The sequence below is a fragment of the Diabrotica virgifera genome, chromosome 3 (genome assembly GCF_917563875.1).
Source record: "Diabrotica virgifera virgifera chromosome 3, PGI_DIABVI_V3a".
Classification (NCBI taxonomy): domain Eukaryota; kingdom Metazoa; phylum Arthropoda; class Insecta; order Coleoptera; family Chrysomelidae; genus Diabrotica; species Diabrotica virgifera.
The window spans coordinates 99424303-99450314 of NC_065445.1; the positions used below are offsets into that span (position 1 = coordinate 99424303).

The 26012-nt window shown below is 32.4% G+C and overlaps 2 protein-coding genes across 2 annotated transcripts in view; one reads left to right on the forward strand and one right to left on the reverse strand.

Annotated features, from left to right (window-relative positions):
* Positions 1–26012, forward strand: part of LOC126881218 (farnesol dehydrogenase-like) — a 378698-nt gene that overhangs the window by 135421 nt on the left and 217265 nt on the right. The gene's annotated exons all lie outside the window — the stretch shown is intronic.
* LOC126881215 (prestin-like) overlaps positions 1–26012 on the reverse strand; it is a 111005-nt gene that overhangs the window by 52536 nt on the left and 32457 nt on the right. The window contains exons 7-10 of the mRNA XM_050645326.1: positions 20729–20833; positions 19765–19898; positions 14216–14378; positions 629–805 (exon numbers count right to left, since the gene is read on the reverse strand). Of these exons, the coding sequence (XP_050501283.1) occupies positions 629–805; positions 14216–14378; positions 19765–19898; positions 20729–20833 (579 nt within the window). The remainder of the gene's footprint in view (positions 1–628; positions 806–14215; positions 14379–19764; positions 19899–20728; positions 20834–26012) is intronic.

A 26012-nucleotide genomic window follows, 5' to 3' on the forward strand; every position in this document is an offset into this window, starting at 1 on the left:
AATTTTAATTCTGTAAAGTGGATTAGATATGTACAGTGCCTTTTTACACGAAACTCATAGTTATTCTGGTATTATAATGTAATTATTTTGGTCATTATTGTTACCGTAAAATTTTAATTAACAATTTAATTGTTGATAAACTATTTATTAGATTATCGCCAGCTTCCGTAAATACAATCTACGACAGAAATGATTGTATGTCACTAAGCTATTTAATTATTGATGAATAAATAATTACTATCCTAAAAATTTAGTTAAAAATTAAAGACTTTGTTGGGAAAGCCCGAATTTTCCGAAGAAAATTTTTGTTGAAGAAAATCGGAAAAAAGATCTCTGTGCAAAATTAAATTACGGTGAATTTTTATTTGGGTGTTTTTGGTTTAAAGTTAAAATCTTTTGAGTTACAGAGCAATATAATTAAAAAATAATATTTTGGAGCGCTAATTTGTTTATAAACAAAATAGCACAGTTTTTACGGACTTTGCATATCTATATTACTAATATATGCAATAGATTCTATTCCAGCAATAACATAGCTAGTAGATAACTTTTCCCAATAAATGGACTTTTTTTCGACAATCTGCCCAGACTAATTTACTAATTTAACAATATAACAAAGTAGACTTACCCTTGGTAACGTTTCGAAAAATGGTGCAAACCATAATAAAACAAAAATCAAAAGAAGGGCAGATACTACCGAAACTATTTGAGTAACACCACCTGATGTAACTTGTATTACACTTCTTGACAATGATACGCACATGGGCAAACATGATAGAAATGATCCTAGGACATTGCTCGCACCCTGTAAAATAAATTTGATTGCATTTTTATTATTCTCCATAATTCAGTAAAAGGATAAATTAATTAAGTTAGCGAAGAGCGTAGGCGCAAATATTTCACGGCTATCCCTAATTTTTCTTCCTTTACACGGCAAATTACGTGTACAATGGACAGCCTAAGTCTGACGTCACAACTGTCACAAAATTGGGAGGAGCTTATATTGGCTCCAAACAATTTTGTTTGTAAGGTTAAATTGTCATAAGGAATTTTTCATTTATGTGCTTTGTGTGGCAAAATAAGACTTCATTTAGGTATTTCGTAAGAAACGTGTTAATTAAGAGATTTTTATTCGTTTTTACTCAGGTGGTTTTTATTCCTTAGTGGTTGAAAATAAACATAACCTCAAAACTGTTTACGTTCTAATCATTGCATTAAATTAACTCACCTGGGCAAAAACGAATAAAAATCTCTTGATTGACACGTTTCTTTAACTGAATACCTAAATGAAAAGTCTTATTTTGCCACACAAACCACGTAAACAATAAATTAAAAATTCCTTATGAGTGTTTAACATTATAAACAAAATTGTTTGGAGCCAAATATAAGCTCCTCCCAATTTTGTGACGTCAAGACTTAGGATGTCCATTTATCCCAAACCCTACTTTCAATGCGTCATAGGTTGTCGAATTCGCTTTAATGCATTAAGCTCGAAGTGACAGAAAAACAAAATGTACGTCCGTGATTATTATACATAGAACTTCGAAAATTATGTATTCGTTAAAGGGTATTTCCATATTAAAGCGACTTATACTTATAGATTTATAAATGGTTGACAATAAGAATACTCTAAATTAGGTAATAGATAACCAGTTTATAAGATAAGATAATTTGAAACAAAAGTAATCTATCGTGACAGTACTGTCACAATGTTAACGTGTAAAATGACAATAATTGTAATTCTAGGTTAGTATTTTTCAACGACTAAATAAAAATATTTTATATCATTGATATATTCGGACATTATATATAGTGAAGTTTTATGCTATATTTATTTATTGTTTCCATAAAGTATTTTAAGTATTAATATTCTGGCAATTATTTATATAAATATTGATATCTATATAAACATAAATATTCTGATCTGTCAGATTTAACTAAAAGGTCATACAAAGATTCGCGACATTCTTAAAATCTAATTCGACGTCAAAATTAACGTCTCACTTAAAGAAGGATTTGGGATAAACTGTAGTAATATTCTCACTAGTAGGGAGATGTAAACATCAATTGACAATGGCATTGTCATCATTAACATAGATATGGTTATTTCGTTCAGTTTTTGAATGTTCTTGGATAACCGTATAATCGCTTAAATTATTAAATCACTTAATGAATAGGATTATTTTTTCACTAACTATTTATTCAGTGATTACAATAATTTATATACTATACAATAAAAACTAATAATAGAGAAAAGAGAAAAAGTGATAAAGTGATTTTAATAATATTGTTACTATGGAACGCTTAGATAAATTTTGAACATCTTTAACGACAAAATACTTGGATCACAGAATATAGCCTGGTGTATTCTGTGCTTGTATCTTCCATAAATAATAAACAATAAATAACTTTTTATTGTTGTTCTGAAGCTATTTTCTTGTGGCATTTTTATAATCAAGTATATTCAAATGGGAAATAAGCCACAATTTTACCTAAAAATGATTTTATTAACGTTTCGACACCCAAGTCGGGTGTCGTTGTCAAAATACAAAATAATACTAAATAAACAAAAATGTTGTTGCTTAGTAAAAAATTCTTCTAATAATTTATTTAATCTGACTCATTTATATCGGCAATTCAGACACGTATTATACATTTTAAAGTAGACGATTTTAAAATGATATTGCCAATATTAATGAGTTGCGTTCCTGGGACGACTTTACTAAAAGATAGTTCATTCGATTACATGAAATCAATCCCAACTCAAGAATATCCGCCACAAAAAATCATAGCATGTGATCTGTCTTTAAAAAGACAACCAAATGCAACGGTGGCACTGAAATTCTCGCGTTAGAGATTCCATAGTAAATCACGAGGGAAAACCAGGAAAAACCTCGTGATACTATCCCGACATCGTAAGTATTTGGGTTTACATTTAGTTTACTCTCAAAACTAATACCAAATTTTGACTTGATATTTTAAATTTTAAATAATACTAAAATACTAAATGTACTAACTCGATATGTTACTGATTTACTAATTGTGGTATTTTCTTTCTATTGACTTCCTCCTTTAATATGGGTAACCACATCCTACTGCATTCTACCGAGGAATTTGCGACACAATTGGTTTCATTTAGCATAATTAGAGCCGCTTCTTTGATTTTTCTCTTTTTACTATCTGCTTCTTTTAGGACTATACTTGAATCTCTCCACTGAACTCTATGTTCATTATCCCATTAGTTCAGAGAAATAAGGAAAAAAAATATCGTGTTGGTGACACATCCCCCTCCAGGCTGAAACCAAATTTTTCGAGTAATATGGTTATCTATAATAATAACCTATATGTTTCCTGCAGCCGATTTTGATGATATATATAGTTATAAACAAATGAAGATCAGAAAACGGTAAATTTTCGCTTTTTTTGTCTATTACTAAAAAATTGGGCACTTTAAACAAATTTGAGAGTAATAAACTCATAAACCGTATAAAAAACTTCAATATGGCGTTCGCTGAATATGTCTATCCTTATTGGTTACTTAGAAAATTGCCAAATAAGTCATAAATTTTGAGTTTTTATAAATATTCATAACTTATGTAAAAATTAACTTAGAACCTTCTTATTACACGGAAAGCTGAGACTTATGGTGCTTAAATTATACCCTAAATTTCAAAGCAATTGGTCAAATAGTATAAAAGTTATTTAATTTGTTTATCCAAAATTAATTTTTTTTGCAACACTGTAAGTCAGAAAATGATGAAGTTACAGTAATATTTTGGATAGTTTATAAAAGAAGAAAATTTACAGTATTAATTTAATTTAAAAAAAATGACAAAAAATAATTATAAATATTGCAAAATAATTTTGCAAAAACATGTGAATTAAAAAAATGGGGGGGCTAACTTTGTCCCTAAATCTCCTAGAACAGTTGTTTTTCTTTCCAAATGTGTATAAAAATTCAGTCTTTCTAAATATTAAAAAATAATTTTTCTACGGGTAACGGTTAAAAAGTTATTCTAATTGTTTATAAGTAAGCAAAAAATCAACATGTTTTTGCAAAATAATTTTACACTGTTTAAAATTATTTTTTGTCATTTATTTTTAATTAAGGTAATAGTATAAATGTTCTTCTTTCATAAACTGTCCGAAGTATTATTGTAACCTCATAATTTTCTGACTTATAGTGTTGCAAAAAAATTAATTTGGGAAAAACAAATTAAATAACTTTTAAACTATTTGACCAATTGCTTTGAAATTTAAAATATAATTTAAGTATACGAAGTCTCGGCATTCCGTGTAATAAGAAGATTCTAAGTTAATTTTTACCTAAGTTATGAATATTTATAAAAACTCAATATTTATGATTTATTTTGCAATTTTCTAAGCAACCAATAATGATGGACATATTCAGCGAATGCCATATTGAAGTTTTTTATACGATTTGTGAGTTTCTTACTCTCAAATTTGTTTAAAGTGCTTAACTTTTTGGTAATAGACGAAAAAAGCGATAATTTACCGTTTTTCGATCTTCATTTGTTTATAACTATGTATATCATCAAAATCGGCTGCAGGAAACATATAGGTTAATAATATAGATGTCCATACTACTCAAAAAATTTGGTTTCGGCCTGGAGGGGGAAGTGTCACGAGAAAAACCTTATTTCTCTGGACTACATGCGTGTTGACATATTTGAGATCTATCAAATTCTCTATTTTTTATATAAGACTGATGTTCATTTACTCTAACGTCTAATGGTCTTGACGTTTCACTTACCTATATAAAATTGTTCGCATTCACAAGGTATTTTATAAATACAATTCTTTGTTCTTTCTTGTTCACTGTTAGGTTTAGTTTTAGATAGAATAGATCTCAATGTGTTTGTTGTTTTGAATGTTGTTGATATGTTGAATTTATTTCCTATTGTTTTAAGTTTCTCGGATAGTCCTTTTACATATGGTATTGATATTTTTCTCGTATTATTTCTTGTGAATGTTGTAGGATCCCGTTCTAAGTTGTTCTGTTCCATTCGATCCAATCTTGACAATTCCTTATTTATAAACGATATGGGATAATCATTTTTTATTAAAACAGATGTTAACAATTGTTTTTCTTCTAAAAATGAATTTTAGTTAGAACAAGTAATTTTGGCTCTTTCATATAAGGATTTAATGATTCCCTTTTTAACGTTGATGTTACGATTTGATTTGTAATTGAGATATCTGTTGGTGTGTGTTGGTTTTCTATACACTTGAGTCTCATATCCAGTATCCTTCTTTGAGACCAAAACATCGAGGAAAGGTAGGGTGTTATTGTATTCCTTTTCCATTGTAAACTTTATTGTCTCTTCTTGATCGTTTATAATATTCAGGAACGTATCCAACAATTCCGATCTATGAGGCCATATGGAAAACACATCATCTACATATCTCCACCATACTGTGGGTTTTAAATTTTGTTTAGAAATGATATTAGTTTCGAAATCCTCCATAAATATATTAGCCAATAATGGAGATAAAGAAGAGCCCATTGCGAGACCAAAATTTTGTTTATAGAATTCATAATTCATTCAACACAAGAAATAATACGAGGAAAATATCAATACCATATGTAAAAGGACTATCCGAGAAACTTAAAACAATAGGAAATAAATTCAACATATCAACAACATTCAAAACAACAAACACATTGAGATCTATTCTATCTAAAACTAAACCTAACAGTGAACAAGAAAGAACAAAGAATTGTATTTATAAAATACCTTGTGAATGCGAACAATTTTATATAGGTAAGTGAAACGTCAAGACCATTAGACGTTAGAGTAAATGAACATCAGTCTTATATAAAAAATAGAGAATTTGATAGATCTCAAATATGTCAACACGCATGGGATAATGAACATAGAGTTCAGTGGAGAGATTCAAGTATAGTCCTAAAAGAAGCAGATAGTTAAAAGAGAAAAATCAAAGAAGCGGCTCTAATTATGCTAAATGAAACCAATTGTGTCGCAAATTCCTCGGTAGAATGCAGTAGGATGTGGTTACCCATATTAAAGGAGGAAGTCAATAGAAAGAAAATACCACAATTAGTAAATCAGTAACATATCGAGTTAGTACATTTAGTATTTTAGTATTATTTAAAATTTAAAATATCAAGTCAGAATTTGGTATTAGTTTTGAGAGTAAACTAAATGTAAACCCAAATACTTACGATGTCGGGATAGTATCACGAGGTTTTTCCTGGTTTTCCCTCGTGATTTACTATGGAATCTCTAACGCGAGAATTTCAGTGCCACCGTTGCATTTGGTTGTCTTTTTAAAGACAGATCACATGCTATGATTTTTTGTGGCGGATATTCTTGAGTTGGGATTTATTTCATGTAATCGAATGAACTATCTTTTAGTAAAGTCGTCCCAGGAACGCAACTCATTAATATTGGCAATATCATTTTAAAGTCGTCTACTTTAAAATGTATAATACGTGTCTGAATTGCCGATATAAATGAGTCAGATTAAATAAATTATTAGAAGAATTTTTTACTAAGCAACAACATTTTTGTTTATTTAGTATTATTTTGTATTTTGACAACGACACCCGACTTGGGCGTCGAAACGTTAATAAAATCATTTTTAGGTAAAATTGTGGCTTATTTCCCATTTGAATATACTTGATTATAACTTTTTATTAATTTCACATCTTAAATCAATTATTTATCACTATCAATATTATTTAACAAACATTGTCAAGGTCAATTAAGGTAATTATCTCAGGTTTTAGGGTTGATTATAAGAAAATCACTATAATCGAACAAATGGTGTATTTTCCTCTATACGTTACAAAATCTCGATGCAACTAACTAAAAACAGAAAACTGAAAAAAGGTCTTTGTATCTTTCTTAGGTAAATACATCTGTTTCAACGGGGCACTGGGCCCAGTTTCCGGAAATCCACATGCCCTCTGGGTCCTTTGACGATCATATCTACAGTCACCCTCCAGGAGCGTATCGTAAGGAATTAGTTTGTTACAGTCTCCCCCCCCCCCTGGCATCGAACTCGCTAGAGGAGGGGCCAGCAGGAGATGCGGTTTTCTTCCTGGGGCGTCCTCGTCTTCGCCTTGGCACTACAGGCGTTGGAGCTTCCTTCACGATTATCGGAGGTAACCGTTCCGATACTACTGCGGTTTTTCCCGGATCAACTTCCACGACGTTCACTTGTTGATACTCCGATCGCAAGTCATATTAAGGATCCGAACCACTAGTTACGGTGTTTAAACAATGATAGTCCACGCAAAGTCTTGTACCGCCATCCCTTTTCGGCACTAATACAACCGGCGCGGCCAAAACACTTCCGTATTCTTCGACGATGTCTTCCCCCAAGGGTCTATCCAACTCGGTCCCAAGCACTTCTCTCTTGGCAGGTGACACGCGGTAATGTGGTAGTGAATTTGGTGTGCTATGTCCCGTAGTAGCATAGCTGGCAGGCTCTCCCCCCATTCTGAAGGGATTCTTCCATCTTCTTTCGTTGGGTCGAGCTCGTTCATAATCTAGAGCTATGTCTACGGAAGAGAAATCTATCGCGGAAGCTTCCGTATGCCTACACTCTGGGCAGTTAGCCCTACTAAATCCCGGATTACCACAACCTCAACACTTTAACAGGGTGTTTCGGCTATTGCGTGGCGAATTCGAAGTAATTGCTCCGACGGTAGCACTGTCCGTACGCGAAGAACTCGCAATTTCTTTCCAAATCGTAGGTCGATCACGTAATTTTCGACACTCATTTGTCGCTTTGGGCATTTTGTTATCGTTAAAACAAGGTCTCTCGAATACATCTTCGACTTTTCGTGCGGCTGTAAGCAGCGCCGTAAAAGTGGAAACGGAATCTCTTGAAATCTTTTCTCGAATCCCCTTGTTTAATAATCCATACACCATATCTAACTGGATCTTTTCTGTTAGGCTGCCTGGATCTAGTTGCGCAAGAACAGCCCTACAACGGCAAACAAAGACGTCCACTGTCGTTTTTTCGTCTTGCTCCTCGGCGAATAACTCGCGGTATACGCGATATGCAGGTTTTTTCGGACCGAACCTAACTTTTAGCAAGCTAACAAGTTCCTCCCATGTCTCAATAGTATCTTTGACGCCTTCGCCTTGATACCATTTTGCCGCGAAATCATCAAAAAGCATAGCGATTCCCCGAAATGCATTTTCGTCCGACACTAATGGCAATCTTTATAAATTTCTACAGCGCTAATGAAGTGTCCTTGTGTCCATCAAAACACGAATGGCATTCCGACAGGTTGCCACTTTGGACCGACGGCGGAACGGGAGCGCTTTGTACCGCCAATCTTGATAACAGCTCTTGAAATTGTTCGTTCGTCAACACTACGTTTTGAGTCATGTCTCTAATGTTTATTGCCACAGATCTATTTGAAACAGAGTCCGACTCAGAAGTAATTTTCTTCTTCTTCTTTGAGTGCCTCTCCTATCGGAGATTGGATATCATTAGGGCGATTCTAATTTTATTTACTGCTGTTTTGAACAATTCGTTAGTGGTACAGCCAAACCACTCTCTCAAATTTCTCATCCAGGACATTCTTCTACGGCCTGGATTTCTTCGTCCTTGGATTTTTCCTTGCATTATATTTTGTAGGAATGTGTACTTTTGTCCTCTCATCAGGTGGCCTAAGTATTCAAGTTTTCTCTTTTTTATACTCCGTAGAACTTCTGGCTCGTTATTTATTCTGCGTATTACTTCTTCGTTTGTAATTTTATCCACCCAACTTATTCGTAGTATACGGCGGTAGCACCACATCTCAAAGCTTTCAAGATTTTTAATATTCCTCTGTTTAAGAGTCCATGACTCAACACCGTAGAGCAAAGTACTGAATACATAGCATTTTAACATTCTAGTTCGTAGATGAATACTAATATCACGATTACAAAATAATTTTTTCATTTTTATAAAAGTAGACCTGGCAATTTCAATACGTCTTTTTATCTCGTGATTTTGGTCACCTGTTTCATTGATAAGGGTTCCCAAGTATTTGTATTCGTTTACTTTTTCAAGTTGTGTACCGTTTATTGTGATACTAGTGTCATTTATTGGATTCTTATTGAAGGTCATATATTTGGTTTTTTTGACGTTCATCCTTATGCCGTAGTTATTACATATCTCATTCATAGTTTCAACTAAATGTTGTAGATCTTCCGCTGTTCTTGCCATTATCACAGTATCGTCAGCATATCGAATGTTATTGATAACTTCTCCATTGACTATTATCCCTTCGTTTGCATATGAGAGAGCTTCTTGGCATATTTGTTCGCTGTAGATATTAAATAAGAGCGGTGACAATATACAACCCTGTCGTACTCCTCTACGTATTTCTATTTCGTCCGATGTTTGTTCTTCTATTTTTATATTAGCTCGCTGATTCCAGTACAGATTTAATATTATTTGTATGTCTCTGGTGTCAATGTTCTTACTCTCCAGGATTTCTTTGAGTTTACTGTGGCGTACTTTGTCAAAGGCCTTTTCAAAGTCTATAAAGCAGGCGTGTACCTCTTGGTTAACATCTAGGCATCTCTGTGTTAGAACGTTCAAGGCAAAGAGAGCATCCCTTGTACCTAATCCTTTTCTGAATCCCATCTGTGTATCGTTAATATCGATGTCTAGTTTTTGATAGATTCGGTTGTGAACGACTCTAAGAAATATTTTAAGCAGGTGACTCATCAAGGAGATTGTTCGATGATCTGAACATTGCATTGCCTTAGTTTTCTTCGGTATGGTGACAAACGTAGACAGCAACCATTCTTGCGGTATTATACCAGTACTGTATATTGTATTGAATATATGCAATATTATGGTTACGGATTTATCATTCAAAAGCTTCAGCAGTTCTGTAGGGATTTCATCAGGTCCGTTTGCTTTTCCATTTTTAGCGTTTCTTATTGCGTATTCTACTTCTTCTTTCAATATGTCTGGCCCAGTGGCATTGATTATCCGAGTTAAGTTGTTTCTATCGTCTTCAAATAATTCATTCAGGTATTCTGTCCATCTTTTTATTTTATTCTCTAGATCTACAATAAGATTTCCATCTTTGTCTTTAAGTTTACCTATTTCGCATTTCTTTATGCTTCCTGTTATCTCCTTTACTTTTTTGTGCATATTGAACGCATCGTACTTTTTCTCATAGGTTTCCATTTCTTCACACTGTTCTTTAATCCACGCCTCTTTGGCTTCTTTTATTCTCTTTTTTATGTGTTTGTTTATTTCTTTGTATTTGTCTAGGTAATTCTTCATCTTTCTTCTTTGTTCCATCAAGTCTAGTATGTCCTGTGTCATCCACCCCTTGTTCTTTGTTGTTGTTTTTGTCAGATGTTTCTTTCCTGCTGTTTGTATAGCTGTATTTATGTACTTTAATTTTTGGTTAACGTTATCCGTATCATTAATTTGTTGTTGCACTGAAATGAGGTTTTCATTTATTTCTTCTCCTGTTTCTTGTCGTATATTTTTATTTCTAAGTTTATCTAAATCTAGTGTCTTTCTGTGTGGTCTCCTAATCTTTTTTGGTCTCGCCTCTATCACAGTAACTACCGGGTTATGATCTGAGCCTATATCAGCTCCTGGGTACGTCTTAGTACATTTAACAGCATTACGATACCTCCTTGCTATCAGAATGTAGTCTATTTGATTTCTCACTATTTTTTCTTTGGTATGTTGTGGAGATGTCCATGTATATAATCGCCTAGGAGGTAATTTGAAAAGGGTGTTTGTTATTACGAAGTCTTCGCTCTGGCAAAATTGAATCAATCGATCTCTTCTGTCGTTTCTGTTTCCAAGTCCATAGTTTCCTACATGTTCTCCTACCTTACCTTGACCGACCTTGGCATTAAGATCGCCCATTATTATGTTAATGTGTTGCTTTTTTATTGCTTTCAGCATTTCTTCTAAGTCGTTGTAGAATTGTTCTATTTCATCGTCATCTTTATCTGCTGTTGGTGCATAGACTTGAATAAGATTTATTAAGTTATGTCTTTCTTTAATTTATATTAATATTAAGCGTTCTGAGTAAGGAGTACAGGTAATTAGAGAATTTTTCCATTTCTTTGAAATTATGATTCCAACTCCGTACCGATGGGTGTTGTTGTCGATTCCGGAGTAATAGAATACGCCATCATTTCGTGTTGAACATTTCCCAGATCCTGGCCATTGTGTATCGCTGATTCCTAAAACATCGATGTTTAGTCTATTCATTTCTTGTTCAACATTATCCAGTTTTCCTGCAGAGAACAAACTTCTCACATTCCACGTTGCAACTCTTAAAGTTGTTGGTTTCTGCATTTTTGTACAAGGATTTTGCAGGTTTACGACCGAGTGAGCCTTGTAGTCTTGTGCTTTTCTCTCTCTGCCGGATCTTGGTACTAGTAATGTAATCTACCTGGTAGAAGTAATTTTACTCGTACTCAAATGTTCAAGGTTTTGCGTGGAACGCAAATTGTACAAATGATTGGTCATGCAAAATTTGAATGTACTTGCCAGTAAATAGCTGTGTCCACGCTTGGATAAAGAATACCTCACAGCACCTTTCTGCACACCATTGAAACAACTAGCACTAATCACTTTAGAGTTTGACAAAAACAGGTTTTTACACGTAACCGAAGCAGTCAATTGTCTAATAAATAATAAAAATAGACAAAAGCGTCCGAATAACTAAAGCACTTTGAACAATATGTCGACTCATTTATTATATACCGAAGCGGATGTCCAATACTATAATTACCGACTTTGTTACTTGTTACCACACAATAGGTCCACTAGATTTTTATACCGAAACTAATTAATGTCCGAATATGAAAATAAATAGCGAAGCACTTAATTGTTTTTAACTTTTGAGTTAGCGATCTTCTTTTGAACACAGTTGCGAAAAGGGTCCAAACTGGATAATTTAACAACTATTATTACTGAAGCGTACTTTTCTAAGGCGAATTTTCGTTTAAAATACCGAAATATACGATTTATCGCATAATTTTCATTATAAGCCACAAGATGGGCGACAGTGTAAAGGTCAATTAAGGTAATTATCTCAGGTTTTAGGGTTGATTATAAGAAAATCACGATAATCGAACAAATGGTGTATTTTCTTCTATACGTTACAAAATCTCGATGCAACTAACTAAAAACAGAAAACTGAAAAAAGGTCTTTGTATTTTTCTTAGGTAAATACATCTGTTTCAACGGGGCACTGGACCCAGTTCCCGGAAAGCCATATGCCCTCTAGGTCCTTTGACGATCATATCTACAGTCACCCTCCAGGGGCGTATCGTAAGGAATTAGTTTGTTAAAACATCTCAAAATATTAATGAAGCCGTGTCAAATATTTAGTAACCTTGTTGTTCACTGTCTTGTCACCACATTCTGTTCGACTGACTGCATTGTATGACAAAGATACCGAATTCTCGATTTGGAAAATATCACCACGGACATGGTGTCCCGGAAAAACAAATAAACATTTTTGAAAAAATTAAACGAAGAGTGAAAGAGTACATCATTAGCGAAGGTAAAAAGTCCCTTAGAATAAATGGAAAGTTTCTCTTGAATGAAATATTTGCAATTAAAAATCACACTAAATTTTCCCTTTTACACCTGTAACTTATTAAAATAAACGTTATAGAAATTTTCAGGGAGTTTCGGCCCTCGGTAATAACGTAATCTTTCATTTTGCGTTTAAATTTTTCAAAAATACTTATTAGTTTTCTCAGGATTCGAAACAAATAAATGCATTTAAATAGCATTGGACCAAGATTTTGCGCCTACGATTAATGAAATTAACGTGTACATCTAACAATAAAATACTTAAAAGTGAACAAAACATGAAATACAAAGCGAATACTTTAAAAAATTCATTGTTCTGACAATTTCAGGTTTGCATTCGCTCCATGCGTGATCATGGTGGGGATACACGAAACTATCAGTGGCGGCTCGTCAGAGGAGGCAAGGGAGGCTCAGCCTCCCCATACATTTTTTACACACTCTATACTGTTTTGTTTATCATGAATCGCGAAAACAACAATTACTCTCACTATTATACAACGTGTAAATTCCATATTATCACTAATTATCCATACGTACGGAGCATTAGCATTAGAACGCATGATCGGGTCTCAGTTTTATTACATATTATTGTAGGCAGGACCCTGGGTTATCCCGAGATGCACGAACGGAGCCGAGAAGCCCAGCATTCTCAGTTGCTAATGCTCCGTGCAGCGCAGCAGGCGTTTAAGGAGAGCCGGTCTCCTAACAGTGGCATCTACGGCGCCATCACACGCTGCCCGGAGATATACCAAGGGAGGCAGTGTAGCTTCTCAGCTCCGTTGGGTGGTTGGGTGCGTCTCGGGACAACGAATTTTAGGGTCCTGACTAAAAATAATGAAAAATCTAAAAGTGCGAATTTTGTTATGAAATTTGGTATGTGGGGTTATAATAATATTTGGAACAACTTGCTCAAATAACTTTTTCCGATATCTCTAACTCAAAGCAAAATATCGGTAATTTATCGTGTTTTTGAATTCGCAGTAGGCCGCGTTTAGAATTAAAAAAATTCAGTTGAGTATCTTAAAAAATTTGAAGCTTCATTTATGTATGGACTGCAAAACTTCAAATCTGTATTTATTTTGATATGCATAGGTATCTATTTACAAATAGATGGAATTGTTAACAAATAAACGACACAAACTTTGGTATTAAACTTTTACTATTAGACTAACTATTTTTAAAATGATGATATCATGAAATTATGAATTAGGATGATATTATGAAATGTAAATAAAAATGGTCAAAAGATGGGGCCTTAAATTACATTTTTTGGCGCATTTTTTTGCTAGTGCAAATTTGTCTAGATATTTTACAGTTAGGTATAGCCTCCCCTATTGTAAAAATCACGAGCCGCCACTGGAAATTATGCCAGCGTCCGTAGCGGCGAAATATAACAATTTTGGCGAATTTTTGTAATGTCAGTGTCATTGTTTGTATGTATAACAAATTTTATAAAAAATGGTAAATAAATATTACCTAACGTCAAATATGTCATACGTGTATCATAAGCTTAACGTCAAATTGTGGTCGACAAAAATGTTAGGGTGACTACGCTAGGTGTCGCGTCAGTCATGCACGGTCCGAATACGAATCTTCAAACATACCTACTTGGTTTTCATTATATACTTACTAATGCCAATAACTCTTGATTTGCATCAATTTCATACATAAACTGTCTTGAAAATATTAGAGCCATCGACATATTGCTTATATAAGACACCAAAGATATAAATATGCAATCAACAATTATTGATCCCATAATAGAAACTGGTGGAACTGATGGTTTTGGGAAACTAGAAAAAATATATTAATATGTAAGCTTTGTGAATGTTTGGTATTACATTAGGTACGGAACGCAGCCAGCAGCTTGTTTCCAAGTGACGCACTTATTCAATGAATTTGATATTTGTCACTCTGTTTTAATTTAGCTATTGTCAGATAGATAAAATAATTTGTTAGATTTTTGGAAGCACAAACTTTTAATTGTTGATTCTCTATTTTTAGGTTTGTATAATTTGTTAGCATATAATTTTGTAATTAATAATAAACTCTATTTTTAGACAATCAACTTTTGTTTTGATGCACCAAGGAACATTATAAATCAACAATTGTCACGTTTGTGCAAGAAATACGTGAGTATACAATCAATATTTAAATATAACTGAAGAATAAATCCGTTTATTAGTTAATTATTAATTGCTATGGAGAGACTAAGATTTGAGTTTGAAGTTGTTGCAGCAGAAGATCAAAAATCCAATATAGTAGCAGTTAAATCAATAACAAATGAATAAAAAGAAAAATTTTACATTCCAAATCACCTAGGGCCAATAAAATATCACACACAACTTGCCAATCTACCTGAATTTAAAAGAGTTTCAACAACACTAAAAAAAAATGGTCAAAAACGAAATGTATAGTTTAATTTAAATCAAAGTACTTAAAACATTTACAAAGATGAGAGTGGAAATATGGCAATAGAAGATTATCTTTTAAAAGAAGTTCAACAATACACATCTCCACACACTTCTCATGAAGATTTAATACAGATTTTGGAAAAATTATCCAAAAATAAAGAAGAAAATCAAATGCAAACAAATCCAAACATAAATAAAATTTCTGAAAAGTTCATAGTTGATAGATATGGTAATAATGTTAATGTAAATCAGTGGCTATCAACATAACATGAGAGTGAATGTAACCGATTTAATATTACAAAAGATGTTGAAAAAATTGAAATTTTAAGATTGTTTTTAGAAAATACTGCTAAAGACTTGGTATACCTCAATGCTGATAAAAAATACACTAGATTCACAATGGAGAATTTGGAGAGAAAATTTCTTAAAAACCTTTGCAGATAAAGGATGATATCCAGTGACACTTGCTATAAATTACAAATTTTTGAATGGTTCACTGTTAGACTATGCCTTAAAGAAAGAATGTCTACTACTAGAAACTAACAAAAATATAGATACCATAACTTTAATAAATCTAATTGCAGTAGGATTACCAAAATTTGTAAGAGAGAAAATAGATAGACAAAATTTAAACAATACACAAGACTTATTTAATGAATTACGAAGATACGAAAAAATACTCAATAAGAAGTTTATAGAGGAGATAAATGATGTTAAAAAAACTACAAAACCAGTAACTAAGAAAAGTTTTAAAACCCCATGCAAAATTTGTGAAGAAAAAGGTAAGAGTAACCGCTATCACCCAGAAAATATATGCTGGTACAAATCAGAAACAAATAAAAATATGTCTACAAATTCAATTTTAGAAGCTGAATTAAACACAAAAGACCAAAAAAACTAAGTTTCCCACCATTAATCAAAATTGATGTATTGCTGAATAACAAACTGAATGTTACAGGAATTTATGATCCTGGATCAAATGTTACAGTAATAAACTCCAAATTATTACAAGTAAAAAATCAAGAAAAAGATTAACAAAGCGGTACATTAAAATAGATTAATGGTAGGGGAAAACTAATGGCTTAGTAACATTAAAAGCAAAAATTTTAGATGCAGAAAATAATATAAATGCATTTATTTTAGAAAGCAAGGAATTTGATAGTGATCCCATATTGGGATTAGATACAATAAAAAATTTAGATTGACCCATGATGGGAATCTAAACATACAAAAATTAAAAGATATCGCAGAAATAGAAGACGACATAGGCAAACCATCTCAAGAATTTGAAGTGAATTTCAATGAAGCAATAGACACTTATCAATTTGCAATTAATACAGAACACTTAGAATCAGGTCAAAAAGAAATAATAAATGCCCTAGTGAATGAATATGAACAAATATTTGCTAAGAACAAATTTGATCTAGGCAAAGTAAAGAATTATGAAGCCTTCATTGAGCTACAAACAGAAAAATATTGCTATAAAAGGCCATACAGATGTTCAATAGAAGATAGAACGGAGATAGAAAAACAGATTGCAGAATTATTAAAGCATAATTTGATTGAAGAATCATACAGTCCTTTTGCAGCACCAGTCACTTTGGCATTAAAAAGAGATGAAGGAGAAAGAAATCGACTATGTATCGACTTTAGAGACCTTAATAAGATAGTAGTTCCTCAATGTCAACCTTTTCCTTTAATAGAAGACTTAATGATTAAGACTATAGATTTCAAATATTTTACAACTCTAGATGTAAACTCTGCTTTTTGGTCCATACCTCTAAGAATTCAAGATAGACCAAAAAGAGGATTCGTAACTCAAGAAGGTAACTATCAATGAACATGTCTCCCATTTGGCCTTAAGACTTCCCCAGCAATGTTTCAAAGGATCCTAGGAAATATTATTAAGAAATATGATTTATCTGGAAATGCAGTAAATTATATTGATGACATATTAATTTTTTCAAAAACATTTACTGAACATATAACACACATTAGAAAATTGCTGGATGCTATACAAAAAGAAGGACTTAGACTGAAATTTACGAAGTGTAGATTTGCATCTAAGTCGGTTAGATATTTGGGTCATCTAATAGAAGAGAATACAATTACACCTTTTAAGGATAACTTGAAAGCAATAAGTGAATTTCCCACTCCACAAAATAGAAAACATATAAGACAATTTTTAGGAAAAGTCAATTTTCACGTTAAATATATCCCAAATTCTACAATAGTGCTTGAACCTCTGCATAACTTATTGCGTAAAGATACAAAATTTGATTGGTCTAATGAGTGCCAAATAGCCTTTGACATAATAAAGAATCTCTTATGTTCAAGGCCAATTCTTGCAATTTTTAATCCAAAATTACCCATATTTATTTATACTGATGCAAGTATAAATGGTTTAGGAGCTGTTCTAAAACAAACACAATTAAATGGAGATCAAAAGCCTGTAGCATACTTTTCAAAGAAATTAAACCAATATCAAAAAAGAGAAAAGCTATTTTTTTGGAAACTTTGGCTATAAAAGAAAGTATAAAATTTTGGCAACATTGGTTGCTTGGAAACTTCTTCACTGTATACACAGATCATAAACCACTGGAAAAGCTCAATATTAAAAACAGAACAGATGATGAATTAGGAGATATGATTCACTATTTATCCCAATATAATTTTAAAATAGAGTAAAAACCAGGAAAAACAAATACAGAAGCAGATTGTCTGAGTAGAAATCCAGTTTTTGAGGATCATGAAAATAATGAAGATATCCTAAAGACAGTCAATCTTATTAGTCTAAAATGTATAAAAAGTGATCAAGCACAAAACCAAAAAATAAAAGAAAAAAATAATTTTATTATGGAAAACGATATTTACTAATACAAGAATGATAAAAGAAAAAGAAAAAAGATAGTATTAAGTGAACAATACAGTAAACTTGTTTTAAAGAAAATTCATGAAACTTATTGTCACATAGGAATAAATCAAATGAAAACAATGTTTAAACCTTTTTATATTGCACCAAATGATACTGAAAATATAAAGTTAATATGTAAAAACTGTGAAGTTTGCATAAAAAATAAAACAAGATTAAACAAGAAATATGGTTTAATGTCAAAACTAGGTCCTGCTGAGAAACCGTTTCAAATAATGTCTTTGGATACGATTGGTGGTTTTGGTGGCTGCAGATCGACAAAGAAATACCTACACCTATAAGTAGATCACTTTACAAGATTTGCATTTATCCTCTATTCAAAAGGTCAAACTGCTCAAGAACTCATAAAGCTAATAGAAAAGGTTTCTGCAGAAAATGAAATAGAGACAATACTTACAGATCAATACCCAGCTCAAAATTCGAATGATTTTAAAAATTATCTTGAACAGAGGAACATTCAACTGATTTTCACAGCAGTAGATGCACCATTCTCAAATGGTTTAAACGAGAGGTTGAACCAGACATTAGTAAATAAAATACGATGTTAATTAAATGAAGAGAAAAAAATGGCATGGTCTAAAATAGCACAAGAATGTACAAATAAATATAACGAGACAAATCACACAGTTACAGGATTTTCACCAAAATATCTTTTAAGTGGTGAATCTACTGACTTGTTACCACCTGAGCTAAAAGAGAAAGGCTAAGAAATCAAAAATTTAGAACAAGATCAAAAAATAGCAGCACAAAGATCAACAAGGTATCATCAGTATAACAAATCTGTATTTGATAAGAAGAGAATACAATATGAATTCAAAGAAGGAGATCTAGTTTTTGTAGCCAATGGTAATAAACTAAACAGAAAAAAATGGATCAAGTCCGAATTGGTCCATTCGAAATAATGGAGAAAGTATCTGATTCAGTTTATAAAATCAACACAGGACATGGAGAGAGATCCATTGGTTTGTATCACATCACAAAGCTCATTCCTATGTCTAGTGATATACCATAATTTGCACTACATAGTGAGAATTATATCTTGTGGAAGGAAGATGTAAGCTTTGTGAATGTTTAGTATTACATTAGGTACGGAACGCAGCCAGCAGCTTGTTTCCAAGTGACGCACTTATTCAATGAATTTGATATTTGTCACTCTGTTTTAATTTAGCTATTGTCAGATAGATAAAATAATTTGTTAGATTTTTGGAAGCATAAACTTTTAATTGTTGATTCTCTATTTTTAGGTTTGTATAATTTGTTAGCAGATAATTTTGTAATTAATAATAAACTCTATTTTTAGACAATCAACTTTTGTTTTGATGCACCAAGGAACATTATAAATATAAAATCAAAATACTATAATTAAGATTATATTAAGAATAACAGAAAGAAGTAGAACAGATATACATTATACATACCTATCACAGAAAGTATCGGAGACGAAGAAAGCTGGGCAAAAATTAAGTCTAATATCGTAGCCTCAGCCAAGGAAGTTCTTGGTGAAAGAAACATTAATACATAAAAATAAATCGCTCCCACAACTACACAGTTTTGTACAAAAGTGAGGGAAAAATGCAAAGAAAAGAAAAAAGCTTACTTAAAATACATGTCAACCAACATTAAAGAGGTATACGATAAAATTATAAGACAATACGAAATGAAACACACTCACTCGTAAGAAGAATAAAAAATGATCACTGTGAACGTTTTTCGACAGAAATGGAACATGAATGGTCTGCAAAAGGAAATATGGCGCTTTATATGATATATTATTATTGAATTTGGTTTTGAAACACTGTATGTGTGTAAACAACAAAAAATGATTTTGCTTACCCTTTTGGTATTCGTCCGACAACTGTAACATCATAATCTCTTTCCAAATGAATTACATCAATAGCCAATATTCCCAATAAAATTAGAATCAGTTCTATAGGCAATGGAATTCTTGTTAATTTTCTCCATCGGCGCTAATGTATTAAAAAAAAATTAGTACTGTAAGTCAGATATTTATATGTACACTTGAGTCCACGTTTCTTTATCCGTGCGTCATTAATACCTAGCGAGATAAAACACACACTTTTTATCTAGCATCATTCTCTTCCACGCATGAAACTAAAGACAAACCAGATACCGCCTGTTATTAAGTAAAAACACATGTTATTTTTATGAACGCTTTAAACTCAGTACATCGAAAAGAGATAGGTACAAAAAAAAAAGACAATTGGGGATGTTTTTTAGGATTTTAAGTACAATTTGTGACGTTTCTGGTTTGTTTACTTTTGTGGATGTCACTTTGTTGATTATTTGCTATTTTTATGTCGAATTTTTACATTTAGTTTTTTATATTACACAAACAGTTGTTTTCACAACTATTGGAGTATGAAATTTTATGGTAAGTCTATTTTATTTTGACATTACTTTTTACAACATACAAAGCTAACCTCATTCACACAGTTATGGAATGGTTGTTTAAGTGAATAAAATGACAAGAAAATATTTTATTTTATTTTTGTTATAAATTGTCAATTAATCACTAATGATAATAAATAATTTATTTAGCTGCTTCAAAATGTAACTGTAATTCTGCACCAAAACTTTAAAGCAAAACTTACATATGACATTCTATTTATTTGATACCGTCAAATTTTCATAATATAACCCGTGATCGGAACAGTGGTAAATTTCTGTCACTTGCTGTTACGTGGAGTAAATTTCCGACTTATTTTGTATGCTTTAAAACTTTAAATGATGACGCACGAATAAAGAACGCTGGAGTCAACTGTAGGTAGCTACTAACCTTCAGAAATATGTGGTTTAGTATTAATGCAGCAAATGTCAATATGGACATGATTACAGCAATATAATTTGATTTATGTATATTTCGAGCAATATCGTATAATGTCTAAAAAATGATAAAATATGAAAAATATAAGAAAACTAAAATGTGATTAATCCAGTGGCACACCTAGAATTTAGCTCTCGGGGGGATTTTGTTTGGGCACAGAAATTTTTTTGTATTGTTTGTGAAAGGCAAGTTACATTTTATTACTATTCTTTATATATTTTATATGCCCTGGGAGGGGTTTTAACCCCCAAAACCCATCCCTGGGTGCGCCACTGGATTAAGCATAGCTAAAATTGTAAGCGGAAATGATTAGAACCGTTAAACTAAGGTTTCAAACCAATATCAACAACCATTCAACGAGCATACATGTATATTAATGGATATAATATGTGTAAGGAGAGCAAACCTCGCTCATATCGCCAGAAGGTATAAAATGGCAGGATCCCTTCACTCAGCTCGTGTAGCTTAGGATGGGGTTGTGACTCGTCGAATTCGCTCAGCTCGCCAAGACGATGGCGTTCAGAAGGTTTCGGAATATGGTAGGAATCCTTTTAACTCATCTATTAAACCTGGATGGATATTCTCCGTTCAGCACACAGAGAATCCTCAAATGGATTTCCGTTCCGTCTTTTATACTGTCAAAGACGGTATAAAAACACGTTTTTCTTTATACTGTTGTAGACTTGTTTTTTTTTTAATTCAAAAAAAATTATAGTTCATCATTTAAAAAAAAATTAAATTTATATCAAAGACCATTAGATCATAGATTCTCATCCCAATCTAATTTAGCTATTAGACAGTGTTTCGGGAAAGAGAAAACGATTAGTGATAATGATTCGACGAAGTGAATTGGTACACTAACAAACAATTCGGGAATAGAAAGTGGACATATCGTTTGGCGAAAACAATAATGTTTTTAAAGTGTTTCCGGGAAGGTTTAATGATGGTACACACTTTGTTTTAGTTTTTAGAAGTAAAAGTAGTATGTAGGAAAAACTAATTATGATATTTCTTAAAATTTGACAAATTGGAAAGTTATATAGAAAAATATTTGGTTCTTGAGAAATGGGTAGGAAAGATTTTGAGAGAGGCTTGTTTTTGATTGGGTGGAAAAAATCGGTAGAAGGGATAAGAAAGTTTCAGACTGAATTTGCGAGAGAAGAGAGGATCACGGTATAATGAATATCTGAGGAGAGCAGTCGAGTTTACAAAAGTGGAGAGATCAGTGTATAGTGTTGTGATCGGCCTTTGTGAGCAGAATCAAGTTGAAACCGAATTATCGACCGGTTGAAAAGTTAGTTTTCCTGGTCCGAGGGAGATTCCTTTGTTTTGTCTAGAAGAAGTAGCTGATTGATATCTATTTGCACAAGATATCGAACAAGGAGGAAATTGAGTAAGAGAATTCGAGCAAGTCCTGTGGTTTATTTTGGAAGCAGTTTGGACGAGAGGGACCTTTTCGCAACATCCAGATAGTACGTTGTGAGCATCGAGGACCACGCAATCCGGAAAAAGAAGAAGTGAAGAAACAAAAAGGTTAGTCAAATCATTTGTCGGAAGGGAGAGAATTTGTTCATATCAGAACCATATTTGCTTATTTGTTTATTGAACATTACTATAACACAGTTAGTCATATCAAATTTAAGAATTCAATTCAAATGAATAAAAGTAAAATTTATTAAATTTAGTATGAGAAAATAATAATTTATTTAAATAATTTTTTTTGTTAAAACAAAGAGATATCAGAATTAAAGTTTGATTTATTAAGTAAGAAATTGTTGCAACAAAGTTAAATTTAGTATTTTTAAATCATATATACACGGTTTATTTGATAAATGAATAATATATTACATTTATATGACACTGAATGTTTTTAATTTCCCTGTTCCATCATGGAAGAAGTAAGCAACTAGAAATACTAGAAGCCACAAATCATAGGTATTGTATCAAATACAGAATTAGCCCTGATAATAAAATTTATTGGAATATTTAATTTGAATTACGTTTTTGTTTACATAGGCAGTGATTAAAGTAATTGATTAATTAATTAAATTAAGAATTTGCTAATCAATCTAAATAAAGAGATAAAGTAGAGCATAACAAAATGGCGTCCAAACTAGTTGGGCATTAAAGAGTATTTCTGGTTGCAACTTTGAAAGGGAAGACAGAGGAAAAGCAGGTGATTGAAAATCTATTTATTGAGTGGTCAAAAGTGATATATTTGAAGTACGACATAAATTTCCTTTAGGTACAATTTCTAATAATTTATTTTATTTATTCGATATTTGCATTTGATGATTTTTTGAAATATTTGACAATTATTACATTGGGTAAGGGAAAATTTTTCGTGTCTGCAACAGATAGGGTGTTTCAAAGTTTAATATTTGGCGGGGATAAAATTCCTTGAAAATAAATGGCAGAGACAAGAAACAAAAGCAAAGAAAACAAAAAACAAGGAGAACATTCAGAAAAAGAAGAACATTTGGAACAAGGAGAACATTCAGATCAAGAAGACATTTTAGACACAACAACCATGGAAACAGGAAAAAAGGAATTGTCAGATTTAGAAAAATGTCACAACGTGAAACGAAACAAGCCATGGAAGAAACATCAAAGTCACTGGATAAAACACAACAAAAAATGGATGACAATCAACAGGAAACAAAACAAGCAATAGAAGAGAACAATAAGAAAATAGAGGAACGCGTAGAAAAGTATGAAAAGGAAATAAAAGGATGTTTGACAACAATGAAAAACGAGATAGAACAACAAGAAATGAAAATTAAAGATCACATGAAAGAACAAGAAATGAGAATGAAAGATCAAATGAAAGAAAAAGAGAAAAAATTCAAAATAAAATGGAGGAGTTAACAAATTGCCAGAAAAAGGAACTAGAAATTTTGGAAAACAAGTTGGAAAACGCTATTCAAGAAGACAGAGAAGAAGTGGAAAAAATAATCAAAGAAATAGAAAAACAAGTCACCGAAAACAAGACTTAACAGAATTTCGGAGAAAGAAGAGAAATGGTTATACATAGTACAGATGACGTGAAAATAAGGTTTGGCGGGGATGTACACCCAGTGCCCTTCATAAATAGCCTAAAAAAACAAGTACAACACATCGGAAATTTTGAAATAGCCAAAGAAACGATCAGAAGCCATCTTAAGTATGAGGCAGGTCTATGGTTTGACAGCAAGGGGGAAGAATTTGACAGTTGGCAACAGTTTGAACAAAAATTTTTAAACTATTTCTGGGGAAAAGTCCAACAAATGGAAATCAACAAAGAATTACAAAATGGGAAATATAATGATCGGATGGGTATCTCAGAGAAAACATACGCATTACAAATATACAATAATGCAAAACATTTACAATATAATTATTCGTCAGAACAATTAGTCGAACTGATTGCAAGATATTTTGAAGAAACTCTAGAAGATCATATCATGTTGCAAAATTAGAAAGACATAGATAGTTTGTGCCAATTCCTACAAATAAGAGAATCACGTCTAAGAGAAAGAAAATCAAGAAGATCGCAAGAAGATTACAGACCCCGAGAAACACAGGATTACAGGGATAGAAGACAAAACAATAGGAGGGACTATACAAGACGAGATTTTAATCCCAGGAGGGAAAACGAAAATAGAAACAACGGAAGAGGAAATTATGAACAAAGAAATAGGCAATGGAATGAGGACAGAAATCGAGATAACCAGAATAGAAACACCACACGCACAAATCAAGAAAACAGAAATAATGGTAGACAAAACGAACAGGGATATCGAGAAAACCGAAACAGATCCGACAGACCAAGAGAAAATAGAAGAGAGGTAAATAATACCCAGAGAGAAGAATATGACGAAGAGAGACATTACGACGAAAATATAAGCAACGAAGAGGAACCAGCGTCTTTTCACGAAGGCGCCCACTAGAAACAAAAACCCAAACAGGAATTTTTTGTCACCCGAAGGAATTTATAAAACTGGCAGGAAACAATGAAAAAAGAAATGGAATAAATTTAAAATTTGTGAATGGTTCTATCAACGAGAAACTAATTAAAATTTTGATAGATACTGGCTCGGAAATTACACTGGTCAACAGAAAATTAATAGAAGTTAATTTAACAAATTTAATTTACAAAATACCTAGGGTGAACTTAGTGGGCGCAAATAAACGGACATTGGCAACAATAAATGAAGGCATACGAATAAAGGTACGATTGGGTAAGAGATTTTATGCACTACAATGTGTAATAATGCCAAATATGTCGCATGACATGATCGTCGGAGTAGACGAATTGACAGAAAAACATGTAGTATTGATTTCAAAAATAACAAAATGAAAATCACAGAGGAAAAAGAAAAAGAACAGGACAAGGAACATGAGAAACAAAATTTGGACGAATCAGGTAGAGAAACAGTGGAAATGAATTTGGCAACGAAGCAAGGGCAAAGAAGAAAAAGGAGAAAGGGTCAGAAAAAGATAAAAGAAGTTAAAACCTGGGATTCCTCTAAAGAAGAGATGTGCCCAAAAGAAGAAGAAGAAGAAGAAATAAAGTTAACAAATGAAAACGAAAAGGATATAATTCAAACAGTGGTATTTGAAGAGGATGCAGAATGCACGATAAACATGTGTGAAGAATCTGAGGAAAAAGACAGAAAATTGGTATGTGGAGAAGGAAAAGAAAATGAATTGCGATTGATGTTAAGTAACTATGAAAATTTGATAAATGAGTAAAACAGAGTGGCTAAAAAGTACGAACATTCATTCGAGGTTAAAAACCTGGGAAACTTTCAATCGAAGACTTACCGAATTCCATATAAATATCGACAAGAGGTGAAAGAAGAAATTAATAAAATGTTGGAAGATCAAATCATCGAAAGATGTGACTCACCGTACATTAACGCAATTGTGATAGTAAAGAAAAGCAATGGAGAATTGAGATTATGTTTAGATGCCAGGAATATCAACCAGAACACTGTATCACAATATGGATCACCTCTAAATATCGAGGCCATTTTTTGGAAGAATTACGGGGTCACACATATTTTCTAAAATTGATTTAAAGCACAGTATTTGGTTGATACCTTTAGCTGAAAAGTGTAGAAACTATACCGCTTTCTCAATTGATGGTATTGTCTACAGGTTTAAGGTAGTACCATTTGGATTGCAGAGCGCTTGTGCAGCACTCGTACGAGCTCTACATACCATTTTAAATCGCCATGAAGATTTCATAGTT